This window comes from Phragmites australis, chromosome 5 (genome assembly GCF_958298935.1).
Source record: "Phragmites australis chromosome 5, lpPhrAust1.1, whole genome shotgun sequence".
Lineage (NCBI taxonomy): Eukaryota > Viridiplantae > Streptophyta > Magnoliopsida > Poales > Poaceae > Phragmites > Phragmites australis.
In genome coordinates, this window is record NC_084925.1 from 30,414,996 (window position 1) to 30,435,216 (window position 20,221).

General features: G+C 41.0%; 1 protein-coding gene across 4 annotated transcripts; it reads left to right on the plus strand.

The window, feature by feature from the left end:
• Positions 1 to 15,306: 15,306 nt before the first annotated feature.
• Positions 15,307 to 20,057, plus strand: LOC133919191 (uncharacterized). 4 transcript variants are annotated; one of them, XM_062363502.1, is made up of 5 exons: positions 15,609 to 18,240; positions 18,331 to 18,651; positions 18,725 to 18,830; positions 18,893 to 19,581; positions 19,741 to 20,057. In XM_062363502.1, the coding sequence occupies exons 1-4, from the start codon at positions 15,983 to 15,985 to the stop codon at positions 19,565 to 19,567; spliced, it is 3,360 nt and encodes a 1,119-aa protein (XP_062219486.1). In that variant the 5' UTR covers positions 15,609 to 15,982; the 3' UTR covers positions 19,568 to 19,581; positions 19,741 to 20,057. The 4 variants fall into 4 exon arrangements, 3 of the variants coding, with proteins under 3 accessions (XP_062219484.1, XP_062219485.1, XP_062219486.1); XM_062363500.1 differs by lacking the exon at positions 19,741 to 20,057 and adding an exon at positions 15,307 to 15,547 and having other exon boundaries at positions 16,000 to 18,240; positions 18,725 to 19,306; XM_062363501.1 differs by lacking the exon at positions 19,741 to 20,057 and adding an exon at positions 15,307 to 15,517 and having other exon boundaries at positions 16,000 to 18,240; positions 18,725 to 19,306.
• Positions 20,058 to 20,221: the final 164 nt, after the last annotated feature.

Consider the following 20,221-nt stretch of genomic DNA (forward strand, 5'->3'; position numbering starts at 1 on the left):
CAATGTCAAATAAAGAAGTTTATTTCGTGGAGTGACAAATAAAAAATCACCTTTTCTTCTAATAACAAATAAGGAATTCTCTCAAAATTATATTGTAAGATCAGTGTGGAACTGGGAAACATTTCATGATCGTTCATGGCTTCATGCCGTAGCATGTGTTGCATGCAAACATGTAAAGAGACTTGTTCATGAAATGCATGCGCTGGGTTTGGTTGCGTCAGTCTCGTAATCGTAGTACACTCTATCATTTCGTTCTACCAAAAAGTGTTATTCGTACTGCAGTACCTTTCTTTTTGAGAAACAGGGAATATCTCCACCCGATTTTCATATTAAATCGGATAAAACATTCCGGCTACAAGTTCTCGTAACTGCAGTATCTTTTTTTTAGAAACAGGAGGCGGATTTTCCCCCACCCGATTTTCATATTAAAACCGATAAAACATTTGGGCTACAAGTTCTCGTAACTGCAGCAGTGACATAATATTATTCGAACTGGGACACCTACATATATTCACATCAAATGTTTCTTCTTTTTTGACGCCTTTCACATCAAATGTTTCTGTTTCAAAGCTGAAAATAGTCAGATTAGTTTTGCCCGCGCACGATCCCAAGTTCGAGGCGACGAACAGGAAATTTGCATTTCTGTGTACACGCTACAGTGTAGCAGCATCAATCAGCAACACTTCAGCAGGGGGGCGCGGCAAAATGATCTAAAATCTCGTCAAGCGGAGCTGCCGTGCTGTCCAAGCGTGGACCTTTTAAGTATAACGTATTCACCTCATGGTGTTAGAATTATATTTTACGTTTAACTATTTTTTATGAAATGATGTGAATAGTATGACTTTTTTTTATGTGATATATGTGTGTAATTTTTATGGTCTACGTGTTATGATTAATTATAACCAAAGGCTGTCAGTTATTGTCACTACTACAAAAGCTATTTTTCGAGACACATAGGGTTCATTTATACAAGCGATTCATATTATAAACCGCCTGAGTAGTAGGTTGAGGTCCGTGTGGTTTCTAGCTGCCTGTGGAAATAGCTCCATTTCTAAAGGCAGTTAATATAAATAACCACCTTAGAAAATGAAGCATTTCTACAGACGGTTCACATAAGAAACCGCCTGTGAAAGTTAATTTTCATAGTCTCTCCCAGTGGGGAGCTACATTCATGCAGAGCTTACTGTGTCCGAACAGTACAGCTCAAAGGCGGCCGCGAGTTTTGAAAACAGAGGGGGAATGTTTTGTTTTTGAATTTCTTGGAGGAGCCATCTAAGATAAATGGTATCTCCTCCCTAGCTAGCATCTTTTTGAAGTTTAGATTTAGATTTAAGGCTTAATTAGAGTTTAGATGTGATCTAAAGATGGTTATGGTTCTAGTCATTTAGATCCTCGAATTAGCTAAAATTTGTAGCCAATGTTGATTCAATTATGTAGATTCACATGATTCTAGCATTATATTTGAAAAATGTAGTTAAAATTTGATGTTTTTAGTCTCTAGGAGATTTTATCATGAATGAGGATTTTTTGATATATCTAGATCCAGATATAGAGGGAGAGATATTAATGAATCCATATTGTTTTGAGCCATATATTTGCGCCAACGTAGATTCAATTATGTAGACATATTATAATCATAACAAGCTCAATTTTTCCCATTTTTCAAAAAAATCTTTTTTATTATGATTTTCTTATTAATTAATTTATAGATCTAATTTTGTGGTTGAAGTTAAAGATGGATAGAGCATGGATATACAATGCGCCAAGACATGGACAAATATACATCAAAGGACTCTCTACTTCTATTGAAACTACTGAGAAGGAGACTTTGACTAAGAAGACAAAAGAAATACACTGTCCATGCTCTGACTGCAAGAACTAGAAATTGTGGGACAAATTAAGCATAATCAAATCACACTTGATCTTAAGAGGTTTTGTTCAGGATTACACATGTTGGTCCAAACACGGCGAACAATGTATATGCGAATCAAACGACGACGTCGCTGCCAATCAAGTGGATGGTGATGATGAGGGAGTCGAAGGCGACACTGATGTTATGATGGATGATGATGCTGATTTTGATCTGGAGGACATGTTGCGCCACACAGAACTGTACGTTTTAAGGGACATGAGAGGTTTACATAATTTTGAGGCGTTACAGAAGACATCGAAGGAACTTTTGTATGAGGAATTGAAGGGTTGTGATAACAAGTATACGATGTTGCATTCGGTGCTTGAACTTCTAAGGTTGAAGGCTAGCAATGGATGGTCCGACATGAGTTTTTTTGGATTTGTTAAGTCTCTTTGCAAACATGTTTCCGAAGCCTAACTCCTAGCTCACCACCACTTATCAGGCGAAGAAGCTTATCTGCCCGTTGTCATTGGATGTGCAAAAGATACACGCGTTTCTGAACCACTGTATCCTCTACCGTAAAGAGTACAAAGTCTTGGATAGATGCCTAGCGTGCAATGCGAGTCGGTACAAGAGAAATGATGATTGTGAGGATGAAGATGCTCCCTCCAATGCGAAGAAGAAGAAGAGTACTGCTGGTCGTGTCGAAGAAGACACTTCTTCCAACGTGGAGAAGAAGAGAAGAAGTCTTGCCATGGTGATGTGGTACCTGCCAATGATCTCCCGCTTGCAACGTTTGTACTTGAACCCTAGAGACTCTGAACTGATGCGCTGGTATTTCGGTAAGTGCAAGAAGGATGGAACTAAGGTTCGACACCCCGCTGATGCTAGCCAATGGAGAAAGTTCGATGTCATGCATCCAGATTTCACTAAAGAACCAAGAAATATAAGGTTCGCGTTGAGTACTGATGGAATGGATCCTTTCGTTGACATGAGCACCTCACAAAGCACTTGGCCAGTGGTCCTGGCCATCTACAACCTTCCTCCATAGCTATGTATGAAGCGAAAGTACCTTATGCTGTCCATTCTTATCCAAGGATCGAAATAACCTGACAACGATATAGATGTGTTTCTGGAACCATTGATGGAAGATATGGCAAAACTATGGAACGATGGGGTTCGGGTGTGGATGAGTTCCGACAACAATACTTATGCTGAAATCCATGATTTTCGTTACCATTAGTGATTATCCCGCCCTTTTTTCCCTATCGGGACTGGTTAAAGGGAAGCAAGGATGCTTGGATAAAACCGTGTCTGTGTACCTTCTGTAGTCACAGAAGTTAGTCTACACATAACATCGATGGTTCTTACTCAAAACTCACAAATACCGCAAGATAAAGAAATATTTTGACAATACGATTGAGCAAGGTACTGCTTCAAGACCTCGCAGCGGGGCACCAATGTTTGAAATGGTCAAGAGCATCAAGGTTGTTTTTGGGAAGCCGCCAAAGGGTAAAAAGAGGAAGAAAAGTGAGACGCCGACCAGCATGCTGTGGAAGAAGATGCCAATTTTCTTTAAGTATTTGCCCTACTGGAAGGACTTGGACGTTCGCCACAGCATCGATGCCATGCATGTTGAGAAGAATGTGTGTGATAGCATTATTGGCCTCTTGTTGGACATACTGGGCAAGACAAATGATGGAATCAAGTCATGTAAGGACTTGATACATTTCAAAATCAAGCCAGAGCTACACCCTGAAGATAGACCAAATGGGAAACATTACCTTCCACTGGCTAGCTACTCTCTGACACCTGAGGAGAAAAAGGCAATGTGCAAGTGCTTATGTGGCATGAGAGTCCCGACTGGTTACTCATCCAACATCATAAAACTAGTCTTGATGAAATATTTGAAGCTAATCGGCATGAAGTCTCACGATTGTCATGTGATGATGACGCAGATGTTCCCTATTGCAATCAGGGGTATCAAGCCAGAATACATAAAGGTGGTCATCACACGGTTGTGTCACTTCTTCAATACAATTGCACAGAAGGTGATCGATGTTGAAGAATTGGGTGTTCTACATAGTTACTTGGTAGAAACTCTATGCCAACTTGAGATGTGCTTCCCTTCATCCTTTTTTGATGTCATGGTACACCTCTTGGTTCACATCGTGAATGAGGTAATTGCATTGGGCCCTATATTCTTATATCAGATGTATGCGTTTGAGCGGTATATGGGCATTCTCAAGGGCTATGTACAAAATCGTGCTCACCTAGAGGGTTCCATGATCGAGGGCTACAATACCGAGAAAGTCGTTGAGTATTGCATCGATTACATAAAAGATGCGAAACCGATTGGTGTACCTGTATCTCGACATGAGAGGAGGTTGTCTAGGAGAGGGACCAAAGGAAAGAAAACAATTCATCAATAATAATTACAAAGCAGTGAAAGAAGAACATTTCACCATCTTGCAGTTGCTCAAGATAGTAGAGCTATACGTCGAGCAACACCTGAATGAGATCCAAACAGAAAATCAAGGCCGCTCAGATGATTGGATCTTGAAAGAGCACAAGCGTCGCTTCACCACATGGTTTAAGAACCAAAACCTTCTAGATGGTGAATCTATAGATAAAAAAATGTGAAAATATTGGCTTGTGGTCCATCAAGTTTAGTTACGTTATGGCAAGCATATGACATTAATGGGTACACGTTTTATACCAAAGCAAAGAACAAGAAGAGCATGGCACAAAACATCGGTGTTCAGATAGAAGCCAATGACACAACAGGGGAAAAGATCACCTACTATGGGTTCATAGATTAAATCTGAGAACTCAACTATGGAGTAAATCTACAGATCCCCGTCTTTCGGTGCAAATGGGTCAAACACCCAAATGGTGTGGCAGTGCACAACTACGGGTTCACAAGTATCAAAATCAGCATTGTAGGCCACAAAGATGACATGTGGGTACTCGCTAATCACGTCGCACAGATTTTCTATATAAACGACCCCACGAATGAAAATAAGCACAAAGTTGTTGCCAGAAAATAAAGAATTGTCGTAGTTGAGAATGTGGAGGATGAGAAAGAATACAATCAGTTCGATGATGTGCTGCCTTTCAGAGATCCAGAAAAGTTTAAACTTGTAGAAGCAACCCTTGATAGATCTATGATGCCCTAGATGTGCCATGATGGTGTAGGAAAAACAGTTCAAGGCAAATAGTGCCATGTTATGTAACTTAGTTTCTAATGTGATTTTCATGATATGCAACTTATTTTCCAATGTGATATTCATGTTATGTAACTTTATTTCCAATGTGATTATTGATTCCCAAAAGTGACAAAAAATGATAATGTCTAATAGACCTGTCAAAAACATATTTAAAACGATTGTATACGCATTGTCTTATGTAACAAAAATATAGAATATAACAATATGATATAATTTATGAGATTGTTTAAAATATACGCATATAGAATTTGTAATAGAAGAATATTTCCAGGGAAATAATAAAAATAAAAATAAAAAGTAAATGCATTTGCACAGGAGGTTTATAAAGTAAACCGCATGTGAAAATACATTTTCACATGCAGTTTGTTACATCAACCACTTGTGGAAATGAAGTTTTATATATAGCACGCGCGATCCCCCCGAACCCTAGACCCCATTGACTACCTCTCCTTCGCACCGTCAGGCTGCCTCTCTAACGCGTCGTCTCCAAGCCGACGCGCCGCCTCTCCGACGCCGCCATGAGCCCAGTCTCCTCCTCATCCCCGAGCCGGGCCTCCTCCCGACACGGATCCACACCGCCAGGAGCTTGAGCCTGGCCTCCTCCTCATCCTCGAGCCCGGCCTCCTCCTGACGCGGATCCACACCACCACGAGCCTGAGCCCAGCCTCCTCCTCATCCTCGAGCCCAGCCTCCTCCCTACGCGGATCCATGCCACCATGAGCCCGAGCCCGGCCTCCTCGTCCTCGAGCGCCACCACATCGTCGTTGACTTCTTCGCTAAGGACACGGTGTCCAGTGCCCTCGACTGGTCTCCCTCCTGAAGGGTTGCGGGTAGGCTACGCTAGCACAAAATAAATTTTCTCTACCGCATTCAACCAGGAAGCCATGCGAATAGGGGATCATGAATCGTTACCACTTGACGAGCAGTGCAGCGGAAGAAGAGTTGGAGCAGACCAATCCAACGTCGTGCGCGTCAAGTAGTCGATCGTCAACCTCGTCCCGAGCACCTTCCGAGTACTCGCGGGTACGTCCCGAGTACTCCCGAGCAGATCAGCACCGCAATAGTAGCAGCGCCTCCACGGTATCCACACGTACAAGGATGGAATCGCCGTGCGCCGGTGTGCTAGCACCGCGCGCCCGGCTAGGGTTTTGAAGGGAGTTCGGGAATATGAGGCGGCTAGGGTTTCTAAAAACTCAATGCGCCTTGGCCCCTGCCTATTCTTATATAGAGCACGCTAATGGGCCTTTAATCAACATTAAAGCCCATTATGACTCTAAACCCTAATGGTCCTTTAATCAATATTAAAGCCCATTAGCAGATCCAATCCGCAAACTCGATCGCCTCTAGGGCATATCACCAATAATCTCCCACTTGCACTAGAGTCAGTACAAGTTTTATATTCCATCCCCTTAAGTGTGTGACCCGTTAGGTTCATGTGTAAACGGCCGCTATCCGGAAACCCTTTTCCGAATTGCAAGTCAATAGCGGTACCTAGCAGGACATATTGACTCCCGAATGCACACAAAGATCATATCGACTGAACCTTGATATACTCATGCACCAATCCCTTTACCACACGATACCAGTCAAGCTCAAGGCGAGATTCGTGCCACCCTTGTGATAGCTCGACCATTCACTCGATCAAGTAGTGGATTCATCATGATTAACTCTTTAATCACATTGGCATGGCCATGCACTTTCCAATCCAACTACCTCGAGGGGCCCAGAGATATCTCTCCCGTTATTTAGGAGGGGTAAATTCCTTCTTGATCACTCACATCCCACGACATGTTTCATAACATACCCGAAAGCAACCTTTATAACTACCCAGTTACGGAATAGCGTTTGGAAGCCCCTAAGTGTGTTACTACACATTCTGGAATCAATGATGATCTTAGGTCAAAGGATTCTGTAGGTACACCATTTGAGATAACAACTGATGGCACATTAAAAATAACAATCCCAGCAGTATCTTAGGGTGGGTCTATCCAACATCATGTTCTCTAACATGTGTCCACATTACTGATTTGATATCTCCATATCTATGATCCGTGAAACATGATCATCATTCAGTCAAATGTGCTAATCTATAAATCATTATTGTCCCACACAATGATATGAGATTAGGGACTATTTAGAATAACATCATAAAAACAAAGAGTTTCACAAACAAGTCACATACTTGCTGATCAATGTAAATGATAATTATTCATGGAACCAGATAACAATTATCCAAAAGTACATTAGCATAGACAGAACACATTCTCTCACATGCACTAGAGTCTATCCCGCAAGTATCTAATACCCATAGAGCTCAAGTGTGCCTCATGCTTGGGCTGTGGGAGAGGCTTCGTCAACGGATCAGCAATATTTGAATCCGTGTGCACCTTGCATATCTTTACATCACCTCTATCAATAATCTCTCGAATGAGGTGATAGCGCCGAAGTATGTGCTTGGACTTCTGGTGCGACCTAGGCTCCTTGGCTTGCGCAATGGCACCACTATTGTCACAATAGAGGTCCATTGGACTGGACGCACTAGGGACCACACCCAACTCAGAAACAAATTTTCTGATCCAAACAGCCTCTTTTGCAGCTTCCGAAGCTGCGATATACTCGGCCTCCGTTGTGGAATCAGCAACCGTTTCTTGCTTGGAACTCTTCCAACTCACCGCACCTCCATTGAGGCAGAACACAAAACCAGACTGCGATCTCGAGTCGTCCTTATCGGTTTGGAAGGTAGCATCAGTGTAACCATTTACAACGAGCTCCTCCTCACCTCCATAGACTAGGAACATATCCTTAGTTCTTCTCATGTACTTGAGGATACTCTTTACTATAGCCCAGTGACATTCACCTGGGTTCGATTGATATCTGCTCGTAACACTTAGAGCATAGGAGACATCTGGGCGTGTACAAAACATAGCATACATGATGGACCCGATAGCAGAAGCATACGGGATCGCACTCATCCTCTCGAGCTCATCAGATGTCTTAGGACATTGATTCTTGCTAAGAGTGATGCCATGTGACATTGGCAAGAAACCTTTCTTGGAATCTTGCATATTGAACCGATTCAATACCTTGTCAATGTACGTGCTCTGGCTTAATCCGATTAGTCTTTTTGACCTATCTCTATAGATCTTTATGCCCAATATGTATGCTGCCTCTCCTAAATCTTTCATTGAAAAACTCCTTTTCAATGAAGATTTGACAGCATCGAGCATTGGAATATTATTTCCGATCAATAATATGTCATCCACATATAAGACCAGAAATACAAGTGCGCTCCCACTAGTCCTTTTGTAAACACAAGGCTCTTCTTCATTCTTAATGAAACCAAACCCTTTGATTACTTCATCAAAACGAAGATTCCAACTCCGAGAAGCTTGCTTTAGTCCATAGATGGACTTTTGCAGCTTGCAAATCTTCCCAGCATTTTTCGGATTGACAAAACCTTCAGGCTGTGTCATGTACACATCCTCACTTAGGTTTCCATTAAGGAAAGCCGTTTTGACATCCATTTGCCATATCTCATAGTCGAAATATGCAGCAATTGCTAGGAGAATCCGAATAGACTTTAGCATTGCGACGGGCGAAAACGTTTCATCATAATCAACACCTTGAATTTGCCTGAAACCTTTCGCCACCAATCGTGCCTTATAGATGTGAACATTTCCATCAACGTCTATCTTTTTCTTAAAAACCCATTTACACTCGATAGTTTTCACACCATCAGGTGGATCGACCAAGTTCCAAACTTGGTTTTCTCGCATGGATTCTAACTCGGATCTCATGGCTCCAAGCCATTTTTCGGAGTCTGGTCCCACCATTGCTTCTGAGTAAGTCTTAGGTTCATTATTGTCCAACAATAATATGTCGCGCTGCCCCGTGGTTAGGAACATAAACCGCTCGGGTGCACGACTGAACCTTTCCGACCGACGTGGGGCTGGTGTCTCGACAACAGGTTCTGCAACATCTTGCATACCGAGTTGTGGTTCAATAGGAGTTGAAACACTTTCAAGTGGTTCCCGAATTTCTTCGAGTTGCACCGTACTCCCACTAACTCTCTTCGCGAGAAACTCTTTCTCAAGAAAGACACCATTACGGGCAACAAACACTTTGCCTTCTTCCCGGTTATAGAAATAATATCCTTTGGTTTCCCTAGGATACCCCACAAAGAAGCATTTATCAGATTTGGGAGTGAGCTTATCAGACGACAAACATTTTACATAAGCCTCACAACCCCATATCTTAAGGAAAGATAATCCGGGACGCTTCCCGGTCCATATCTCATATGGTGTCCTCTCTACAGCCTTAGATGGAACCCTGTTTAACGTGAAAGCAGCAGTTTCTAGAGCGTATCCCCAGAAGGACAATGGAAGATCAGATTGGCTCATCATCGACCGGACCATGTCTAACAAGGTTCGGTTCCTCCGCTCGGACACCCCATTCCATTGTGGCGTACCCGGTGGAGTCAATTGTGGAACGATTCCACATTGCCTTAGATGATCACCAAATTCATGGCTCAAATATTCACCTCCACGATCTGATCGTAGAAATTTAATTGTCTTGCCTATATGATTTTGTACTTCATTCTGGAACTCCTTGAACTTTTCAAAGGATTCAGACTTGTGCCTCATTAGGTAGATGTAACCATATCTACTAAAGTCATCGGTGAAAGTAATGAAATACTGAAAACCACCTTTAGCTGTAGAACTCATCGGTCCACATACATCTGTATGTACTAGGGCCAATAATTCATTTGTCCTCTCACTTCGACCAGTGAAAGGCGTCTTAGTCATCTTGCCAAGTAAACAAGACTCGCATGTATCAAATGATTCGAAATCAAATGAATGTAGAAGACCATCTTTATGGAGCTTCTGCATACGCTTCTCATTTATATGACCTAATCGACAATGCCAAACAAAAGTGGGATTCAAATCATTAAGCCGAGGCTTCTTTGTATCAATGTTATAGATAGTTATATCCTCAAGATCCAATATATATAATCCATTTACTAATGGACAATTACCATAGAGCATACCATTCAAAAATATCGAACAACACTTGTTCTTTATTATGAATTCATAACCATCTTCTTCCAAACATGAAGAAGAGATAATGTTTTTGCCCAAGGCAGGAATATAATAATAATTATTTAATTCCAAAACTAATCCTGAGGGTAGCGATAAGGAGTAAACGCCAACGGCCAACGCAGCAACTTTTGCACCATTACCGACGCGAGCATCCAATTCGCCTCTTGCACACTTCCTAGTCCTTTTCAGTCCCTGCAACGATTTGCAAGTATGAATCATTGATCCGGTATCAAATACCCATGAATCATCAGGACGAGTAGCAAGATTAATTTCAATAACATTTATACCTGAAGAGGAAGTCTTACTTCCCTTCTTCTTTTTGAGTTCTTCCAAGTACAATTTGCAGTTCCTCCGCCAATGACCAGTCTTATGGCAGTGGTGGCAAGTGTCAGAAGCGGCAGGGCTAGCCTTGGGCTTTCCAACAGGTTTAGGCTTAGAACTCGAGATCTCATCCGAAGTTTTAGCCTTGTCCTTGCGCTTTCTCTTCTTGCTATCCTTTTGAACCATCATCACATGACTAGAGCTCTTCTTAATGCTTTCCTCAGCAGTTTTTAGCATCCCATGCAATTCAGCCATGCTTTTCTCCATGCTGTTCATATGAAAGTTCAAAATGAACGGCTCGAAGCTCGCAGGGAGCGACTGGAGAATTACATCCGTAGCCAACTCAGGGCTAAGGGGAAAACCAAGTTTTTCCAGGCTTTCAATGTAACCAATCATTTTGATCACATGAGGACTGACTGGACTGCCTTCTGTTAACCTGCACGCAAACAAGGACTTTGAGGTGTTGTACCTCTCGGCCCGAGCTTGGTTCTCAAACATGCCTCGGAGTCCCACAATCATATATTGGGCATCCCTGTTCTCATATTGCTTCTGAAGCTCAGAGGACATACAGGCAAGCATGAGGCAGCTAACATCCAGTGAATCGTTTGTGTGCTTCTCATAAGCCCTCCGATCCGCGGCAGGAGCATTATCAGCTGGTTCATCAGGATAGGGGACCTCTAGAACATATTCCTTTTTCTCTTGTTTGAGAACAATTCTCAGATTTCTATACCAATCAATAAAGTTTGTTCCAGAAAGCTTCTCTTTTTCAAGAATCGATCGCAAATTAAAACTGGAAGTGTTACTAGCGGCCGGTGCCATGATCTACAACAGAAAATGCAGGTTCAGCACTATGCCTATGTGAATCTTCTATTAAATAATTTAACAAAAGATACTCCACTATATGTGTTTTCCCTCTAACAACATATAGAGGATCAAGCTCCATATTCAACTAAGTTCTAGTGAGCTTTGGCATCACTGCTAGAAACTTAGTGACATAGGTAAGCAACGCCTTGCTAATCACATCCATATGTGACTCTTGTTTGTTGGGTGGCATCGAATGCCCCGGCGCCCAACACCATGCCCCAAAGCCCAAAACCGTTTTGATAGCTTTATCAAGTAAACCAATACTATGCGTGTGGATGTCCGACATCCACTCTAACTGGTTAAGATAAATGATGGCACCCTGCTTTGGCAGACCTACCACACAATGATCAAAACCTTTGTAGGTGCAGCTATTGGAAGGGCATCAATTACTCTTGATTTTTCTGAGGGAAACTACTCAATCATGAAAATCATATCCACCACATATAAAACATGAAAGAATAGTATGACAGGAACATAAAAACATCACAGGCAATCATATTAACTGTGACATAGTATGGCCCCTTCACATGGTGATCTTCATCGCCACGGTTCCTGTCCTCCGGGTCATCATGCTTCAAATCTCCATGATCTTGTTCTAGTCTATTACACCTAATAGCACTAGATAAATTACATGAGAAGAAGCATCACAAGTCGACACGCAGGCCGTTATACAATAACATGACAGCCTTGGGCTGCAATTAACCATGACTCGCAGGCCATGAAAAATTACACACATGCATCACATATCACAAGGCCATACCAGTCACAACATTCTCTGCAAAAACGAGTTAAGCGTAGAATCGAATTCTAATGTCGTGATGGGATCATGTTATTACAACAATCTATGCGTGTACGCGACGGCGGTCCCGCTGGCCGGTCAGCGGGCGGGGGGTCGAGGGGGGAGCCGCCCCCCGCGGGTTTCAAGGCAGCACCCTGAAAACCTCTCGGAAATACATAGATCGCATCTATGAAATCGCTATGAAAATCTCATCGGATCGATCGTATCGAGCCAATTCCGAGTCATTCATAATGCCTCAATTTCCATTAGATCAATCCCATTGATCATCGCGTGAGGTTTTTCCAGAAACGATGACAGCACACACGACCTCGATCTGCTGTTCTCCCGACCATGTCGCGATGCACGCAGTTAGCCCCGATGGTGATTCCAGCCGGTAGGGGCAAGTCGCACGCAAAAACAGGTGGGAGATCGAGCTAATCTTTTTGGCTATGTGGTTTCATCGACTGGCATCTCATCCGATCTCTAATTCACCTAACCAACCGTGCATTGATCAATCCATCATATGAACTGATCAAAAACAATAGATCTAATCTATTTCTATCACATATCTTCTACATGTGACTGATCCAGATCGAAAACTACGCAGGATGGCTCTGATACCACTGAAGGGTTGCGGGTAGGCTACGCTAGCACAAAATAAATTTTCTCTACCGCATTCAACCAGGAAGCCATGCGAGTAGGGGATCATGAATCGTTACCACTTGACGAGCAGTGCAGCGGAAGAAGAGTTGGAGCAGACCAATCCAACGTCGTGCGCGTCAAGTAGTCGATCGTCAACCTCGTCCCGAGCACGTCCCGAGCACCTTCCGAGTACTCGCGGGTACGTCCCGAGTACTCCCGAGCAGATCAGCACCGCAATAGTAGCAGCGCCTCCATGGTATCCACACGTACAAGGATGGAATCGCCGTGCGCCGGTGTGCTAGCACCGCGCGCCCGGCTAGGGTTTCGAAGGGAGTTCGGGAATAGGAGGCGGCTAGGGTTTCTAAAAACTCAATGCGCCTTGGCCCCTGCCTATTCTTATATAGAGCACGCTAATGGGCCTTTAATCAACATTAAAGCCCATTATGACTCTAAACCCTAATGGTCCTTTAATCAATATTAAAGCCCATTAGTAGATCCAATCCGCAAACTCGGTCGCCTCTAGGGCATATCACCAACACCTCCTTCGCGTGCCGCCGACGCTCGAGGCTCGGTGCCCCCATCCGGTCTCCCTCCTCCTCGCACCGCCGACACCTAAGGCCCGGTGGCCCCCTCCGGTCTCCCTCATCCACGCGTCGCTGATGCCCGAGGCCCTCATCCCGGTGCCCTCCATTTGCCGTGGTGACTAGTCATCCCCTCCCGGCTGAGGCATCATAGCAGGTGCTCCGGCTGAGCTCGTGGACCTTTCTTTCTCTGTGTGATGCCCAACCATCGTGTCGCCGTTCTCTGTGTGTTGCCCGGCCATCGTGCTGCTGAGGGATTTTGCCATTAGGATGTCAAACTTTCTAAAACAAACTTTCTAAAACAAACTTTATTGATTGATATTGTAATATGAGAATTGCTCTCAACCAAGAGAAAAAGGAGTATGTTCTAGAGGTTTTCTATACTGATGAACTAGCTAATAATGCCACTGCCACTGAACGGAGAGCTTTGAGAAGCACACAATATTAATGCCTGAAAAGCTTGTTGACGCTAATTGCGCGCACAATATTACTACCACAAGCACATGGGTCATCTGTAGCCTTGCACCTGAAGTATTCTAAGGTTATCATATCCACAAGGATCATCAAGTAGACTCGATAGAATTAACTACCTTATATTAACAGATTAGTTCTATTCATGAATATAATAGTATATATACAAGATGGTGGACAATTGCAATGGTTGTAAAGAAACAGTAGAACAGATATGAAACAAATAGATCAACAAGCCATAACTAGATATTAATTAAGCTCTATCTTGGCGGCTATTAGTTATTCTTAGCTAGAAAGATATTGTTGCACGATATACACGACACATCTTGAAATTATTTGGGGTCTAGTGCCCAGGTCATTATAGAAGAAAGTGAAATATACTGATTGTTTTCTAGTGTACATGATGAAATATGATCCTTTCTTCTTGGATTTCACTCTCACCTATATTCCTGATGCCTTGCAAGCCCATCTGGGTATGAGGCAATCATCTCCTTCGTCACATTCTCAAATGTCAACTCTTTCAGCAAAGGGAAGGGGTTGAAACTTGAACCCTTGTGGTGAATATAATTGGTTGCAACTAGGTGCAACTACGGCAAGGACATGGCCAGTAATCTTTTGGGCATGCATGAGAAGGTCGGCCCTCTGGTATTTGTTGAATGGTTTAGATGAATGGTTCAATGTCGCTTGCCCAACCGAGATGCTTGATTCATAAAGCATGCACCACTAGAAAACTTTTCAGTCCCTTATATATTGTAGGCATTAAATTAACACTACGTAAGAAACCAACAAAGGTGACATGATATTAGTGACGACTGCTCATTACGCATCACTAATGTCCTATTAGTGACGGGTCCTATAAGGACACGTTACTATTAACAATCCCGAGATAGATCCGTCACTAATGATAATAATGACAAGTCACTTGACAAGCTGTCACTAATGATTCAGTGTATCTCAATGAAAATCAGCAGCTATTGTGCATCAGTGTATCTCAATGAAATGTACATAAGGTCCAACAGCTAGACAGGTCCATTTTTTATTGCACAAGATCCAGGCAGTTGAAAACCAACACGTAGATCGAGTATTGCAGATTCAGACTAATCATAACAAACAATCAGTTTGTGCAATCTATTATTTGATAGAAATGTTCTTTTTACAAAAGACAAGAAAATAATAACATTGTATGCTTCAATAGAAGCTCTATAGGCTTGAAGCACATTGTCATCACATGCATTAGCTTCCTTTCTCTACAGTTACATGCAACAATCCATTACAATGGCTGAATTTGATGTTAAACCAGGGTCTAGGTTCTAATAGTATTGATGTGAATTAAGAAATTAACCTTATATGCACTAGAATATTTTTTTCCATATATATTTTCCAGTAGAGATTCTTCAGAAATAATGCAGGTGAGAGTGTGAGACATGCATTTTTCCCAAATGAAAAATCTAATGATTCAGTTATCATGGTGAACTAAATATTTCAAGTCTACTCTGAATTTAGATTCCTCCCTTCTTTACTCTGAGTTTTATTGCTGGTTCATTACATTACCTGTTGATTTCATCTTCCTATTCCTTAATCAATCCTTCTCTACCTACAGTCCCTTGTTGCCCACTGCATTAATCTCCGGCCAGCTCCGTGGTTTGAGCAAAGAAAAAGGAGGTTTTGAGAAGACAAAGGTATGGCGTAATCCATCCTAATCCTGCCAGGTTCGATAATCTCCGGCCAGCTTCGTACTAAGTTTGCAGGAAACATAAATTTTTGTTAGATTGTTCTAGATGCATTTGTATAATTTATCTCAATTGGAGTAAAAGTAATTGTCTCTGGACTCCCTTGAAAATTACGTCTAATGCAGACCTCCTAATACTGTTCCAATAATTTATCAAATTGTTAAGTGGTATGTCTGCAATATTTCCATCTTTATTGACACTTTATAGCAGATAATTTAGTGTGTATTTTTGTCAACTAAGCTTCACTAGCACTTGAAAACTGTTCATTGGCCTATTAGAATTCACAGGTTAGAATATTTTAATGTGCATTGTCTTTTGCAAATTAGTTGTGATAATGTAACTTGAAGACATTCAGATAATCATAATCATGTTCTTATGAGATAATCATGTTCTTGAAGACATTCAGCATAATTAATGATATTTTTTTATAGTTTCATGATGGATTTAGAAGTCATCAAGGTTCTTTTGCGTTATCCTAAAGAATCTAGTCGGTACAAAGCCGGTGTAGAAGGATTTCTTGAGTTTGCATTTAAAGATAAGTCAGCAGATACCAAGGTTTATTGCCCATGTCATATATGTGTGCATACTACTCTACTATCGAGGGATGAAATCTATGATCATTTGGTATGCAATGGGATACTTGAGAATTATGACGAATGGGATTTTCACGGTGAGCCTTCAGTGCAGCACACTGTTGATCAGCAACCACAGTCTCAGAATGAAGAAAGGCATGCTAACATGCAGCAATTGATTAATGATGCATTTGGACATATGTATGATGACATACCTATGATTGATGGCTCGGATTTTTCGAATCCACCTATTGATGGGCCAAATGCAGAAGCACAAGAATTTTATAAATTGATTAAAGATTCAGAGAAGCCTTTATGGCCAGGATGTGAATTATCACAGCTAACTTTACTTGTGCTTTTGTTTAATATAAAATCCATGAACAAATGGTCAGATAAATCATTTGGTGATCTACTTGACATTCTTCATATGGCAATTCCAAATGGAAATGAATTGCCCAAAAAATTTTATGATGCAAAGAAAGTTATCTCAAAATTTGGACTTGGCTATGAAAAAATTCATGCATGCCCAAATAACTGTCAGCTATATTGGAAACACAAGATAGATGATGATTTTTGCTCAACCTGTAAGGCTTCTAGGTGGAAAGATAAGGAACCTGAAACCAAATTAACAAAGAAGCAAAGAAGGAAAGCAACGCCTAGCAAAGTATTACGATACTTTCCTGTTAAAGAGAGGCTGAAAAGATTATTTATGTGTAGAGAAACAGCACCTCTCCTGCGATGGCATGATGAAGAGCGCATCAAGGATGGTGCTCTACGACATCCAGCTGATTCCCCAGTATGGAAGAGCTTCAATGAAAGTTTCCCACACATCGCATCCGATTCTCGTAATATTCGATTTGGCTTGGCTACCGATGGGTTTAATCCGTATGGGATGTTGAGCTCTAAATACAGTTGTTGGCCAGTTGTTTTGGTAATATATAACCTACCTCCATGGTTTTGCATGAAAGAACATTATCTTATGTTGTCATTAATAATTCCTAGGCCTAGAAGTCCTGGAGATAGAATTCATGTGTTCCTCCAACCACTTTTGGAGGACCTAAAAGATTTATTTCTGAATGGCATTTCCACATATGATGCATCAAGAAATGAAACTTTTAATTTGCGAGCAGTTGTGCTAATGACCATAAATGACTTACCAGCCTTGGGAATGCTTGCTTCTCATATGGTGCATGAAGAATTTGCATGTCCACCTTGTGGTGAAAATGCATGGACCAAACGTCTCAAGCATGGGTATAAATCTTGTTTTATGGGTCATCGTCGATTTCTGCCTCCGGATCATAAATTTCGTTTTGATAGAAATTCTTTTGATGGAACCACGGAGCCTAGAACAGAACCTATAACCTATTACAAGCGTCCAATTTTGGATGAGATCATTGCTCTTGGTGATTTTAAAAAGTCAAAAACTTATAAGGCAGTAAGTAGTCTTTTCACATTGACTTATTGGGATAATAATCTTCTTCGATATAATCTCGATGTGATGCATATAGAGAAGAACGTGTGTGAAAATATTTATGGTACACTGTTAGATTTAGATGGAAAGTCAAAATATAATCTCCAAGCTCGTCTAGATCTCAAAGAAATGAACATCAGAGAGGATCTCCATCCGCAACAAAGAGCTTCAAGCAAGTTGTACTTGCCACCTGCAAGATTTACTATGTCTAAAAGTGAGAAACAATTATTCTGTAAAGTCCTTAAAGACATAAAAGTTCCTGATGGCTATTCGGGAAATATATCAAAATCGGTAAATTGTGCGGAAGGAAAAATTCATGGTCTCAAAACACATGACTGCCATGTCCTAATGCAACAACTCGTGCCTATTGCTTTGAGGGGTGTTCTTCCAGATGATATCACAGCAATACTATTTGAGTTATCTTCTTATTTTCAAGGAATATGTTCAAAAGTGCTTCATGTTGATGAACTTGACCGTTTGGAACAATCAATTAGAATTACACTGTGCAAAATGGAGATGATATTTCCTCCTGGGTTTTTCACGGTTATGGTTCACTTAGTAGTCCATTTAGCAACTGAATGTAAGATTGCTGGACCAGTTTGCTATAGATGGATGTACTTTATTGAAAGGTGCTGGTTCTGCTTATTAAAAATTTCAATGTTTGCATTAAGTCATATATTATGTAACTTACTAAATTGATCCTTTTCCATATGCTACAGGTACCTGGGTAAATTGAAGTCGTATGTTCGCAACAAAGCTCATCCGGAGGGTTCAATGGCAAATTCATTTTTGGCAGATGAGGTTATGGTGTTTTGTTCCAGGTATCTAGAAGGTTTCTCCACGAAGCATAATCAAGCATCAAGGAATGATGAGAATAGGAATAATCTTGAACCGAATTTATATGGACATGAATCCTATTTGTTTCCTCCAATAGGAAAACCATTGGGAAAACCATCTAGTTTCACTTTAACTGATTTAGAGAAATTGCAAGCCCATAGATATGTGCTATACAACTGTGAAGCTGTCATTCCATATTTCAAGTAAGTGCTGGTTGTACATATTAACATATCACATAATATTTTTTAACTGACATCATGTTTATTTCCACTGTAGAGAGCATGCTGCTGATCTCAAAAGGAGAAACCGTAACCATCGCCTAACTCTAAAAACGATTGAGCAAATACAGAATAAAATTTTTCCTGATTGGTTCAGAGAACTCGTAAGTATGATGCTTTTGTATAAAAAATGAATTCCGCTTATTTATATTTTTGGATGATACAGATCATGCAGTTGGAGCAACAAAATGGTAGCGATAGCATCGATGAAGAGATTAGATGGTTGGCCCGGGGTCCAATTGATGCAGCTAGAAGACATAGAGCCTTTAATATTCATGGATACAGATTTAGAGCTAAGCGTTATGATAAGGTTACTCAAAACAGTGGAGTTATTGTGACTGCAAAAACATCAAGCTATGCTTCAGCAGGTGATACTAACCCTATCTTTGGAGATGTCATGTACTATGGAAGGATACTTGATATAATTGAGTTAGACTATTATGGAAAGTTTTCGGTGGTGTTGTTTAAATGTGAATGGGTTGATGTCACTCCAGGAAAGGGAGTGGAAATAGATAAATATGGTTGTACACTTGTGAATTTCTCACATCAAATTCACATTGGTGATAAGATTGAGCACGAACCTTTTGTATTTGCTAATCAAGTTGACCAAGTGTTCTATGTCGAAGACCATATAAACCCAGGATGGTCAATTGTGATGAAGATGAAGCCGAGGGATGTATTTGAAATGGGAGAAGAATGGAATGATGTAGAAAGTGAACCTTATCATGTCAGTACTCTTAGGGATCTTTTTGATAATGCCCGTGACAGTCATACATGGATTAGAAGAGATATAAATGGAACAACTGTTGATCCTAGATCAAGTTCCAATCAAGAAACATAGTAACTCACCAAAAGGTTTGATGTTTTTTGCTTTTTTCCTATAGTTCACTATTAGGTAGTGCTGAAAATAAAAAAAGGTTATTGTATATTTGTGCTGTCTGCGATGGCATGAACCGTTTTGCTAAGATTATGCGGCACCTGACATGTTTATTTTTAACTGATCGTATTCTTCAGGTCCTGGCTGGGCAACCAATCGTCGCTGCATCGCATGAACCATTTCCTTCAGTTTGCCAAGTGGTCGTTTTGTATAGTCTTCTGGGTGTTTAGTTTGTGATATGATCTGGAGCATGTGTTTCGCAGTCTTCAATAAGCGTGCTGTGTGAAAAGTTTGGAGGGTGTGACCGTGAGGCATACTCTCAAGCTTTATTTAGGTGTATTAAAATTCCTGCTATATTGTGTAAGCATGGTTGCACTATTAATGACCTGTAATTTTCATTTTATCTCTTGTTAAACAGCATTTAATTTCATCTTGAATTAAGTGTTTTTTGTTGTTGTGAAAATTATCAATATTATGATAAATTGACGACTGTGCCTACACAATGATACTGTTTTAGCTGTAAAATCGGGCAAAAAATTGGTTGCATTTACTTTCAAAAAGTATAAGTAAGTTTATATGACCAAAATTGAAAATGGGAAAATTAATATTGTAGTCTTT

Excerpts from the sequence above, each read along its gene's own strand:
- LOC133919191 (XM_062363502.1), top strand. The coding sequence starts at position 15,983 with ATGATATTTTTTTATAGTTTCATGATGGATTTAGAAGTCATCAAGGTT. Across the intron at positions 18,241-18,330 it reads TGGATGTACTTTATTGAAAG|GTACCTGGGTAAATTGAAGT; the intron begins GTGCTGGTTCTG and ends CATATGCTACAG. Across the intron at positions 18,652-18,724 it reads GCTGTCATTCCATATTTCAA|AGAGCATGCTGCTGATCTCA; the intron begins GTAAGTGCTGGT and ends TTTCCACTGTAG.